The 13683-nt window shown below is 40.6% G+C and overlaps 1 protein-coding gene across 16 annotated transcripts in view; it reads left to right on the plus strand.

The window, feature by feature from the left end:
* The first annotated feature begins 1427 nt into the window (after positions 1–1427).
* The window catches only part of ep300b (E1A binding protein p300 b), a 44079-nt gene continuing 31823 nt past the window's right edge, over positions 1428–13683 (plus strand). For 6 of the 16 annotated variants that reach the window (XM_058770996.1, XM_058771002.1, XM_058771003.1 and 3 more), the window contains exons 1-8: positions 1428–3357; positions 5421–6004; positions 7849–8010; positions 9840–10089; positions 10170–10283; positions 11092–11319; positions 11721–11829; positions 11929–12060. In XM_058770996.1, coding sequence (XP_058626979.1) covers positions 3264–3357; positions 5421–6004; positions 7849–8010; positions 9840–10089; positions 10170–10283; positions 11092–11319; positions 11721–11829; positions 11929–12060 — 1673 coding nt within the window. In that variant the 5' untranslated portion in view covers positions 1428–3263. The remainder of the gene's footprint in view (positions 3358–5420; positions 6005–7848; positions 8011–9839; positions 10090–10169; positions 10284–11091; positions 11320–11720; positions 11830–11928; positions 12061–13683) is intronic. The other 10 variants (XM_058770997.1, XM_058771001.1, XM_058771010.1 and 7 more) reach the window with 5 other exon arrangements.

Here is a 13683-nt window from a genome sequence, read left to right on the forward strand (position 1 = left end):
GGAACTTGAGGTTTTTAAGATGAATTGACTCTTAAAGTTCACATGATATCCTGAAATGCTGTCTAAGAAGGCAGCTCACTAGGTTTTGGGGTTTCTTTAGCTGAATTCACTCTAAAGACGTTTATGATGCCCAAAATGCTGGCCACATATTCAGTTTCCTACGTTTTGAGAAACAATCTCTCAAGTGGAGATGACCTGCACTATGGTTATGCTCAGTTACATTGTTGCCAGTTGCTGTCTAGCTACGTTTTTGATCTGAGCAGACACTTAATGTGCATACAACATCCAGAAATGCTGTCTAGATAGGCAGCACACTAGGTCTTGGGGCTTCTTTAGCTGAATTCACTCTGAACATGTTTATGATGCCCAAAAATGCTGGCTACATAATCAGTTTTCTTGGTGCCCTGCTGGAAAAAACTGCTAAATCCAGCCTATGCTGGTTAGCTGGTTTGGACTCTGAACATGGTTATGATGCCAAAAAATGTTGTCGACAAGTCCCTAGGTTTGGAGTTTTTTGACATGAGCTCACTCAGAATACACTGAAAAAGGTAGGCAGCTGACTAGGTTTCGAGACACAATCTCTTGCTGTCCGTTTAGGCCCAAAAATTCTGTCTTGGAAAGCAACAAGGTTTTTGAGCTGAATTGACATCCAGAAATGCCGTCTAGATAGGCAGCAGACTAGGTTTTGGAGCTTCTTTTGAGGAATTCACTCTGAACATGTTTATGATGCCCAAAAATGCTGGCTACATAATCAGTTTTCTTGGTTCCCTGCTGGAAAAAACGGCTAAATCCAGCCTATGCTGGTTAGCTGGTCTAAGTTGTGCATAGCTGGTCTTTCCAGCCTGACTAGATATGACCAGGCTGGAAGACCAGCTAAACATTTTAGGCTGTTTTTTGTTTTGTTTTGTTTTTCCAGCAGGCTTTTGAGACCAAATCTCTCAAACAAGTGCGGTTCCCAATGCGGTTATGCCAAAAATTGCCTAGTTAAGCAACGTTTTTAAGCTGAGCTGCCTATGATGTCCAAAAATACTCTGTAGTTTAGCAGCTCGCTAGGCTTTGAGGAACTGAGACGACTCTGCGTACCCAAGGTCTGAAAAAAAACATCACCGGTTGTTCTGGCCTCTATCACCATTGCACTTCAACAGGGCACTTGACCCCTGGGTTTCGCCGAGGAGGCTGACTGTCCCTCCAGCTACAGCGAAGCCAAGCGAGGCAATATTTTGCAAACCAAGTCACAAGGTGGGCATCATCTCACTCCTAGTGACTCCATCATCTGATGATGCTGCTGGACCCCAGTCGCAACTCCGAAACAGTACGGAAACAGCGCTGTCCGGGAAATCCCGATCGCCATCTCCCCCTCCACCCCCCTTTACTAATGTTACCGCACCTCCAACCTTCCCTCCCCCCAGCCAGAGGAGTAGAAACAACAAGCCGCCATTTTGTTTGTGCGGAGAGAGTGAAGGAGGCAGGAGCGACCGAAAAAAAGCCACTCGAGCGCCGACCATTGCGACTCTGAGCGCCGCCGGCTCCGGTTCGCGGATCCAGACCGGATAAAACACAAGCCCGGCGATTAGCGGAGGCGACGGAGGGAGATTATAGATTCTCCCGTGTGCAAATCAAAGAGCAGACTGGGTTTTCCTTTCTTTTGCTGTTCTTTTTTTAAACGAAGCGGAGAGGCGGAAGAGGGCAATACATTTAAACGAAGGGAAGCTCGTCAGGGGAAAAGGAAAATAACAGCGTCACGAAGTGGGAATATCTGTGAAATTACATCGCCGGTTGCTGGCGGACGACGGCGAAAGTGGGGAAAATTGCAGGAACTGTGCAAGAGAAGGGATAAATTTAAAAGGGATGAACGCGCAGGGGGGTTCACAGCATCACAAAGCCTATGAAAGGGGTTTGAGGACCCCCAGATTTTGGGGGGTGCAGCTGGCAATATCACCCGGATCGGCAGATGCTTCAGACCCGAAATATTAATGAAGCCCAGCTCGGTTCGGTTCCGTTTTCGACCCACCGCTGCCTGTTCCTCTCGCTCTTTCTTAATGCTCCGCAAGGCTCTTCGTGCAGTGACAAATTATTCTTATTTGCTTGATGTGTCAGTGCATTGAAATACACGCATATGCATTGACCAACTTCACTTGATTCCATTCTTTAGCTCGTGCACAGCGGACTGCGAGACAACATCTTCTTGCACTTCAGACCGACTGCATGCATGTTCTGTCCATTAGACGGACACTTTTAAAATAATTTCTTTGCATGCACGAGCCGTGCGCAGTGCAGGGTGGTCTCGTGAAGCGATGGTCAGAGGTTTTCTGCAAACACTTTTAACTCGTGCAGTGGACACGTTCACACAGAGGGCGCACGAGCCATATTCAGACGCGAATGCACAATAAACCATTTGACTTGTCACTTTGAAGTGTTGTTGCAAAACGCTAAGACGTGGACACTGAAATATGCAAGTTGTTTGGAATCATCTAAAGTGGTAGCTCGTGCATGCAAACTGAAGTTGGATGCACATTCGTCGCGTTATTTATTCCGCAAAGAGTACTTGTCTTAGTAAGGATGAAAGGAAACTTTTAAATGCATATGACCGTTTAATTGATATTTCCAGTATTTATTTGTTCTCTCCATTCATCTTAATTACTTGGGAGGAAATAAAGACATTGATGAAGGAGATTCAAACATCTGTGTCAATTTTAAGGAGCACGATGGACTTTCAATCTTCTAAATAAAGTGATGCAGGCTGAGAATTGCACATGCTACAATGCAAAGGCAGGCACGATTCTGAATCATAGCGTTTGCTCATGAGCATTGCATGAAGCCGCACCGGAGCGAGTTCGGTTTCTCGTACACAACGCCTTAAAAAAAAACCCAACACTTCAGCTCGCCGCCGACAATGGCGGAAAAGACGGATGCAAGCAGCGAGGATAAATCTCGGGAAAATTGCTCAGTCGCCGAGGAGGCTACGTGAGTTTGCGGCGAGCTTGCATGACCGTCTGTCCCTCCCTTCACCTCCTCCATTCGGAAACATACTTTGAGGAACTAAAGACTAGAAAATCTTAAAAGGGAGCTTTAAAGGTGGACTGAACATTGAAGCTTTGCTTTGCATTGCATTGCATGCATGTATCGTCCCATGAAAGGGAAACGGGAATCCGTCCGGTGCTCGTGAACGAGGAGAGATTTCATTTTGCACATCGGCTCGCGACTGCACAGGAAGGGCTATCCTACGCGGGATATATGCTTTAACACTAAACCGGAGGAAAACTATGGCCGATAATGTGCTGGAATCCGGTCCGCCTTCAGCTAAGAGGCCTAAATTGTCTTCCCCGGCTCTGTCGGTCTCCGCGAGCGATGGAAACGGTAACGTAAATAATAATGTTTCACGCGCTGCGGTGTGCGGCGGCGAGTCTGTTGCCGCTGTTCGCCTGTATGTATGAACAAAAAACGCTCGACGTGTGTTTCTAAGAGCTTTCTTTTGTTGTATCTGTTTGTTTGCATCGTCCCCTGGTATTTAAATAACTTAGCAGGGATAGCTAGCAGGCTAATTTGCTCCGTGTTTTCATTTGAAGTTGATGAGGTGTGTTACAATACTGTTTGTACTTGGTCATCTGAGTGAGCAAAATAGTATGCAGTGTTTTTCCGGGTGTGCGCTACACAAACTTTTCGCTTTGTTCGTCGTTGTTAGATGTCGAGAGCAGGGGTTGGTGTCAAAGGTTTATAAGGTGATGCATTTTGAGCTTGTCAGGGAAAGGAATACTCGACAGGAACATGTTATAAATCAGGTCGTTTTACTGACACACGGTCGGGAGTGAAGTGTAGAGCACTTCGAGACTCCAGAGGTCTTTCTTTTCAAGTTGGTTTACATGTAGTGCGTACTAAATAGTTGACAAACCAGTGTCTGTAAGTTTCTGATCAACACTACTTCATCTGTGCGGTTACTCTGTATTTTAACTAGCTTAAGGTGGTTTGTTGGTCTTCCTGTTAGACCAGATGAAAAGTGTCCAAGACCCTTCTAAATCCAGCCTGACTAGTTAAGACAAGCAAACCATTCTAGGCTGGTTTATACAGCTTTTTTACAGCTTGTATTGGAGTGGAAGTCAGGTCATACTGCCCGAACTCTAGTGGTTCACCAGTGCAGGTTTTTAAATGGCTGATATCAACAGAGCAGATGGGTGACTGTTATGCTAACCTATAATCTATTTATATGCATGAAGAATTTCATAATAGCAAATAAGATGAATTTGAATCAGCATTTTATTTCATATAATATTTATTTCATTTAAGGTTTTGGGAAAATTGGCGTACGTTGTGCCACTGTTTGTGTTGTCATCTAGGCAATAAGAAATGAATGTTTGTACAACTAATACTTTGAACTAAATCCCATTTTTTGTTTTTATTTTTACTGTGCACTATCTGCAATTACCTAAAGATGAACCAGGCATAAGATTGTTATTTTAATATTCAGAATATTGAAGTCAATGTAAAAATGTTTTTTTAATTTTGGACATGTTCTATAGATGGGGGAAAATAAAAAAAAATACATGCCAAAAATGTATCATAAAATTGGCTAAATGCTGTCACTTTTCTTATTTACGTCTCTTGAAAATTTACATGCATTTAAAAAAACTCTCCTTTAAACATAAAATTAAATAAAAACTCTCTGGTATCCACAAAAAAGGTTGTATGTAGACTTTAAAACAGATAAAAGTGTGAATCAGCCAAGCATGTTTTGGTTGTTTGTCTATGACCATAATCTTAAATTCAAATCCAAATATTGTCTGATTAATTGCTTGGCTGATGTATCGATCTAATCACTAATGTGGACTGCATTTAAAGATTCACTTGCTTCTTATTTAGAGTATGTTGCATTTATTAGTCACTGGTGCGTTGCTGCTATCAGGATCTGCCATTATGTAGGAAAAGGCCCCCATTTTGTCCCACCACTTGTCCATTGTTATGCCATGCCATGTGTTTTTTATTAGTATGAACCATTAGGACATGCACACCGGCTCTACTGCATACTGTTCTCCTGTGAGCCGATAATCTCAGTCCTTCTCTCATCACGGGAGCTGCAATAAACTGTTGCATGAGATTTGTTCAGTCGTGCTTTGGTCAATTTGTCTAGATTTTTTGCTGTAGATTGATGGATCAACCCATGTATTGTTCAGGCCAACTAACCTCCTGGTGTATTGAATTTACAGATGTGTTGTCCACTTATCGTTATAGAGTGTTAGTATTACTTTATCTCATCAGATTAAATTCTGTCTAAGAACAAATATGGTTTCTTTTGCTGTGGCTTTGCTGGACACATCTCATTTTTTGGGCATATACTATAATTATTCTGCGATGTATCTCATAATGAGTGATTTTTCTGTGAGCAACAACCTTATTATCTTATAGTCTCTCTTCCCCCTTTCTTTCAGATTTTGGCCCCCTGTTTGACCTGGAGCATGACCTCCCGGACGAGCTCATTAACTCCTCCGACCTGGGTCTTCCTAACGGGATGGACCCTGGCCAGTTGCACACCACTCTGGGTGGAGGAGGGATGTTGGGCCCTCTGGGTGGCTCGGGCCAGGACACAGCAGCCAAACACAAGCACCTGTCTGAGCTCCTCCGCCCTGGCGCCCCTCCATCCACCTCCACAGCCACGGGCAGCCCCAGTAACGCACCCTCCTTGGGGATGATGGGAGGTCTGAGCGGCAGCCCGGTTACTCAGGGACTGGGTAGCCCTCAACAGCAGCAGCCTGGCATGATGCCGCAGCCTGGCATGGTGGCAGGACTGAGCCGGGGCATGATGGGCACCCAGAAAGGGAACGGACAGCCGCAGAGCATGATGGGAGGGCAGATGATGAATGGTGCGCCTAGAATGGGCTACACCAATGTGAACATGAATGCGGGCATGGTTGGTAACGGGAACATGCTGCCCGATGCTCTGCAGCAGCAGAACGCAGGACAGCAGATGGCACAGGCAGCAATGAGACCGCAGCAACCAGGAGCAGTGAACAAGGTAACATGAACAAATCAGAGTGTCAATATAATAATTCTGTGTGCACCTAAACCAATGAACTGCACACAAAATGGTTTTGCTTCAAGCTTTAAGGTTAACTTCAATCTGTGTTTTATATCTCATTATTATGAACTGATGTGTCTTTGAGTGAAAGAGCTATTTAATTTGGGGTCAATGTGTGTATATAAATATATATTAAATTGAATGTAATATAATGTTACAATATGTTGTTATAAAAATATATTCAAAATAAATGCTGTTCTTTTCAACTTTCTGTTCAAGAATTCTGTAAAAAGGATTACGTTTCCACGAAAATATTATGCAGCACAACTGTTTTCGACATTTGCAGTAAGAAGTGTTTCTTGAGCAGCAAATCTGCGTATTAGAATGATTTCTGTGGATCATGTGACATTGAAGACTGAAGTAATGATGCTGAAAATTCAGCTTTGCCATCAGAGGAATATTTTACATTTTAAAAATATAGAAATTAAATTTGTAATATTTCACTATTACTGTTTTCACTGTATATATGATCAAATAAATGCAGCCTTGGTGAGCATAAGAGACTCAAACGTATACAATTTTATGTAATATTATATATTTTATTTATTATAGATGCTATTTATTTATTTAATTATTATACATAGTTTTTATTATAGATATTCAGTTTTGATCTAATTATTAATTACAATAAATAATGTGTGTAATTTAATATTATTTTAAACAAACATAAGTGTTGCTTTTCATTAGACAAATTGAAAAACTGACAAAGACCCAATGAAATCAATAAATAAAGACCATTGGCTAAATTAATTAATTGTTATTGATATTATTATTATTTTTAATACAAAAAGTGCAAGCCCTTTTAAGCCTTTCTGTCCCAACTTCCTGTTTCAACAGCTGTCAAACTATTTTATGGAGCAAAAAGTACAATAACAGCAAAAAGCGCCATGTTCTGTTGCTGTCACACACCTATCAGTCCCAGACCTAAACTTTATGGTTAAGTTGCTTTAGAGAGAACATAATACTAAATATTAAAGGTCAAACAAATAGTTCTCAGGATTTATGACTTTTAAAGGCCAAGTTGTCTAATTTTGAAACTTTTTAACCTAAAAGAAAAAAAGACTCATGTAGTGTTTATCATTAGTTGCTTGATTTAAAAGCCAGAAGTTTTCAAATTTAGTTTTCATCTTCCGAATAGACACATCTGGTTACTGTACTGGTATGTTCTTCTGACAGCACTTAAAAACACAACCCTTTGTCAATTTTTTTTTTTTTGTCTTGTAAGACTGTTGTTAGAAATCAGGTAGTGAAATAGACTATTCAAGTGAAAGAAATCTCTTGTGGTCTTTCTTTGGTTTGAATGTGATGTGATGTGATCCTTCACACTGAAACAGACCTCAGTTTGAAAAACCTTCTCTACTCCCTCATACGAGGAACTGTGTGCACCATTTTGTTGATTCACAGGCGATTGCACAACCTGGACTGCAGGAAATGGGCAGAAAAAAAGAGGGAATGACATTTTCTTTTTTTGTTTTGCTGGGTTCTAGATTTCAAGCTGCTGTTTTTGAGGGTTTTTTTGCAGAATTGATACCGCAATGTCACTAATATTATACATATGCTGTGAGTAAACAATGAGAACGTGAGTGTCAAACAGGCTGAATGATTGATACTCCTCTATTGATGTTCATGTTCTTGTTTTGCTGTTAATATTCTCAGTTTTGTCAGCTCATCTTGGATGCTTTATGATTCTGCCCAGGATGATGGATCAGATTCTGACATGACTGATATACCAGCTCATTTTCATTCTTGATGATACATTTTTTATTTTGTTTTTTCCTCAGATGGGAATGATGGGTGCTCCAGGCCCCTACAGTAGTTCATATGGTCAGTGCGGAGGACAGTCCCTTGGGCCTCAGCTCCAAAACAAAGCGGGACAACCCAACAGCATTAACCAGTTCAACATGGACAAGAAACCTCAGCATGGGCAGAACATGGGTGGCATGGTGAGAGAACTGTACAGAAATTGTCACAGCGAACCACATCCGCACACATTGCCTGACCCTCTCTGACTGAGGAGATTTAATTCTATCTCTTACTGGCCACCAAGAGCCTTCAGTTATCATTTCCCCTCAGACCTCAGCCAGTAGTTCATCCCACAGACACTGAACTTGTTGATTGATTATTTCTAGGTAGTCACAAAATTTGTTTCTCCAGATTTGTGCACAATTTGAGAGGCCATTTATTTGTGAAATTCCATTCATCACTACCCCCATTTTCAGTTAGTTTTAATCTTGAAAATTCTTTGAATAGTGATGCAATGCAACGGAAATTTGTCGCCTAAACCGCCTCTGAAAATTCTGGACTCAATAGACAGAAAGACAAAATTAATTTTTTTTTTTTCAGTTAATGTGTTTATATAAGCAATTACACCTACTTACATAGGTTAAGGTCACTGCACACTGAGTACGAAATTTTTGCACATTAAAAAATAAATACGACCTTACGTTGTGTCAATCACGTTTTCACACTGACTCCGAAACTTTCGTCCATCATAAAAAAATTCGGATCAGGTTCGATTTTCTGTGTTTTCGCATCTGTAGCATGCATTGAGGAATACGGAAAAACGCACGTGAAAATTTAGGCCTCGGTGTGCAATGACCTTTAGTGTGATCGTTTATCTAAAATATTCCAACATTTAATTGACAAATTACATATTTTTAGAATAAACTTTAAGACACAGCTCTTGCTTTACTGACATACTTATGTGCAGAACACAATAACACTCTCAAGTTGATATTTATGCAATAAAAGTTGTATTTGCATGGACAAAGTCGTCTTCTAAAGATCTGTTAAAAAAAAGTTGCAGTTGCTTCCGAACATTTTTGACAGCCACAATTTTGGTACATTCCTAGTTTTGAATAAATGTTGTTGGTAACACTTTACAATAAGGTTCATTAGTTAAACATTAGTTAATGTATTAACTAACATGAACTAACCATGAGCAATACATTTGTTACTGTATTTACCAATCTTCGCTAACGTTAGTTAATAAAAATACAGATGTTCATTGTTAGTTCATGTTAGCTCACAGTGCATTAATGTTAACAAGATTTTAATAATGTATTAGTAAATGTTGAAATTAACATTAACGAAGATTAATAAACGCTGTATAAGTGCAGTTTATAATTAGTTAGTTAACTAATGTAGTTAACTAATGAACCTTATTGTAAAGTGTTACCATGTTGTTTAAATAAAATATATCTAAATAATTTCTGGCTAATTTGTTAGTTTTTTTTTTTTTTTTCTTGTTGTAAGTACAATTGCAGTATTCTCAGTAACACATTTTACCATATTAACACTATTCTGCAGAATCTAAACATTCAGAATCTTAAAATATGGAAAAAGGTTTGCAGGTTTTGCATTTAGATCATAGTTTTCACAAAAATATTAATCAACCCAACCGTTTTCAACATTGATAATGTTTCTTGAGCATCAGATCATCATATTAGAATGATTTCTGAAGGATCATGTGACACTGAATACTGGAGTAATGATACAAAAAATTCAGCTTTTTAAAATAGAAAACAGTGATTTTAAATTATAACATTTCACAATATTATTGTTTCTACCTTATTTTTGATCAAACAAATGCAGTCTTGGTCAACATAAGAGACTTATTTAAAAAAAAATAAATAAAAAAAAAAATATATATATATAAAAAAAACACTTACCGATCCCATTTTTTTGAACCAATTCTCTGTTTCTTAACACTCTGCAGCAGCAGGAAGATGAAATCCTGTCCCTTGAAAACCCTCTCTCTGTCTGTGTCTAGCAGAGCTCAGGTGTGGTGGGTGGCGTGTCGGGCCCAGGCGCGGCGGCGGCGGTGGCGGCGCCCCCTGCAGCGGACCCGGAGAAGCGTAAACTCATTCAGCAGCAGCTGGTGCTGTTACTGCACGCTCACAAGTGCCATCGCAGAGAGCAGGCCAACGGAGAGGTCCGCCAGTGCAGCCTGCCCCACTGCAGAACCATGAAGAATGTCCTTAATCACATGACGCACTGTCAGGCCGGAAAATCCTGCCAGGGTGAGCGCTGCAACCAGTTTATATTCTTTCAGTCATATTTTATTTTCTCATAAATAAACAATGCGTGTGTTCCTCTGCAGTGGCTCACTGCGCGTCCTCCAGGCAGATCATCTCTCACTGGAAGAACTGCACACGGCATGACTGTCCCGTCTGCCTGCCGCTTAAAAGCGCTGGAGACAAAAGAAACCAGCAGTGTGAGTTTTAATATGCACAAATTGCTACTCATCCCGATGTATTTCAAAATCTGTGACTTCCTTTCTTCTGTCCAACACGAAAGAAGATATTTAGAAGAATACTTCAGCTGTTGGATTCCATTGACTTTCCTTAAAGGGGTCATGTGATGCGATTTCAAGTTTTCCTTAGTCTTTGGAGTGTTTCAAGCTGTTCGTGCATTTATATGAGATCCGTAAAAGTCGCAAAGATTAAAGTCTCAAACCCAAAGAGATGTTCTTTATAAAAGTTAAGTTGTCCTTGCCTTCCTAAAACGGCTCATTCAAACACGCCCCCACATGTCTACGTCACGGTGTGGGAAGATTTGCATAACACCGCCCAAATGTATATGCAAAGAAAGAAGGCATAACTTTTCTCGCTGTAGTATTTTTGCCGTCGCCGCCACCACCATGTCGTGGAGACGCTGTGTGTTTCCAAATATGGTAAGGGGCGTAACATTTCTGTCACACGCTTGAGGTATTCGGCTGGCCAATCAGAGCACACTGCACTTTTCAGAACAATGAGTTTTGTAAAAGTTGACACGTTTCAGAAAGGCGGGGCATAGAGGAGCAACAATAATGTACAGTATGTGGAAAATAATGTGTTTTTAAAACCTTAAACGGGCGTAAACACATTGCATTACACAAAATACACAAAATAATGTTATTTTTAGCATCATCATATGATCCCTTTAAGACATCGTCTTTTATACTAAAATACGACTATAGCAACGTATTCCAGTATTTAAAGGGTTGTTCGATCTCTCATCCTTTCATCCATTTTTCTCTCTAGCTCTGCTGGGAGGTGCTGGGATGGGCATGGGTGGTCCGTTAGGTGGGTCATTACCCGGTGGTCAGCCTTCAGCCCCAAACTTAAACCCACCCAGTCAGATTGACCCAAGCTCCATTGAAAGGGCATACGCTGCCCTTGGACTCACTTACCAGGGCAACCAGGCATCCAATCAGAATCAGCAGACCTCTGTGCCCACTCAGCCCGGCATGAGGACGCTCAACAATATAGGTGAGAGTTTCCATAAGTTGTAGTCTCTAATTACATGTATGTCCACTAATGTTATTTAAAGGGTTAGTCATTAATTACTCACCCTCATGTCGTTCCAAACCCGTAAGACCTTCGTTTATCTTCAGAAAACAAATTGAGATATTTTTTATTAAATCCAAGAGCTCTCTGATCCTCCCATAGACAGCAATGTTACTACCATGTTCAAGGCCCAGAAACGTAGTAAGGACATCATTTAAAATAGTCCATGTGACATCAGTGGTTCAACCTTAATTTTATGATTTTTTTTTTTTTTTTGGTTCTTAATCATACATGTAGTGTTTTTTCAGTTAGTGCAAAAATTAGTCTGCTAGTGTACATCCTTAACCTGTCTTGCCTACAATGTTTTAAACTGTGTGCACCAGCAGGTGGGAACTCAATGGGCGTGAACGGCGGAGTCGGCGCTCCGATGACGAACCAGCATCCAGGAATGCTGCCTGATGGCATGCTGCACAGGAACATGACGCCTCAGAGGTACTGGACATCACTGCGGCTCAGTGGACCAGACCTGGTTTAAATGGATTGGTCAGTAATAGCTTTGTTGATGTTTGATGATTTGTCTCTCTCTTGCAGTCTGATGAATGACAGCTCTGGTGTTGGTAACATGGGTTCTGCAGCAACAGCCACTCCCCCCTCTGCAGGAATGAGGAAGAGCTGGCATGAAGATATCACACAAGACCTCCGCAATCACCTCGTACACAAACTGTGAGTGATATGCTAACACTCAGCCTGTCATTTTATACATCTATTATAAGAAATAGTAAAAATATGTTGAGGAATTTTACATTTATGATAAATTAATGAAAATGAAGGTGGGGTCAACACTGAATAATTACTAGTTAGTAGCAGACGTTCCTGCTTGATCGCTGTATTCAGCTGAAATAGGTGGTGGATTACAGTATGCACTCTCGTTGGCTGTCGGACGAATCATATCGCTGCTCATTTGCATAAAGACCGATAAAACAGTCACTGTTGCTCACGTCATCAGAAAGCACCAACTTTCATTGAAAATGAATAACTTTAGGTCGCTTCTCCGCTGCAAATCTCTGTCGATATTGACACATCACTTATACACGTCACTATTCAGTGAATAGAAAGTCCAAAGAAACAGCATTTATTTGAAATAGATATCTTCTGTAACATGATAAATGTCTTTACTGTTATATTTGATCAGTTTAATACATCCTTGCTGAATAAAAGTATTAATTTCTTAAACCACATTTTTGAATGATAGTGTACATTGTTGCAAATGTATTTATACTTAAAGGGTTAGTTCACTCTGTCATTAGTTACTCACCCTCAAGTCATTCCAAACCTGTAAGACCTTCGTTCATCTTCTCATCTCCGAGAGCTTTCTGACCCTCCATAGACAGCAACGCAACTGACACGTTCAACACCCAGAAAGGTAGTAAGAACATCGTTAAAATAGTCCATGGCTACGTTCACACTGTCAGTTTTCTTTACAGGTGTGAGTCTTGAAATGTCTCGTTCACACAGAAGCTTACGATTGTGTTTAGAATAACTGTCTGTATGAACGAGCAACGGGAGTCAAGCTCGTATTCCTTACCAGTAACCATAGCGACAGTGAACAAAGTAAAATTGAAGATGGCGACGTCCTTAAAACTGAAAGTCTTATCACTTTCTGACACGACAAGAGTCCAATCGAGCCCCGGGTTCATTCGACAAATCTTTATTAACCGACGGCAGCTTTTAAATTTGGATGGAGAGCGGAGCATTTGAATTGTGCGCAGAACACAAAACTGACGGGATCTAAAACTTCCAGATGACACGCAGCTCATTTCTCCATCACTGTAAGTTACCAAAAACACATGAAAGCACGAAACACGCGGTAGATGCGCTTTTGTTCTGCAGAGCGGCTCTCTCTCGCACTGTATGTCTTGACAGACAACTAGTTGTCCAGTCCTGTTCCGTTCACACAGCGCGTGTGACTCCTGAAAATGTTCACGTGTGAGTTCGGTTACAGAATGCAGTTGTCACACCTGTAAATAACCGAACTGGGTGTGAATGTAACCATATTAAGGACTCAAATACAGGACTGACAGCCGTATTCTGCTGCTGTGTGTACGTGGCCCATGTGATATCAGTGGTTCAACTGTCTTTTTTTTTTTTTTCAGTTTTATTTTTCCACAAAGTATTCTTGTAGCATCATAAAATTACTGTTGAGCCACTGATGTCACATGGACAATTTTAATGATGTCCTTACTACGTTTATGTGCCTTGAACATGTCAGTTACATTGCTGTCACGAATTATAATAAAAGAAACATTAACTGAAATAAAGTATACAAAATGAAACATTTTATTTCAG

Source organism: Onychostoma macrolepis, chromosome 03 (genome assembly GCF_012432095.1).
Source record: "Onychostoma macrolepis isolate SWU-2019 chromosome 03, ASM1243209v1, whole genome shotgun sequence".
Classification (NCBI taxonomy): domain Eukaryota; kingdom Metazoa; phylum Chordata; class Actinopteri; order Cypriniformes; family Cyprinidae; genus Onychostoma; species Onychostoma macrolepis.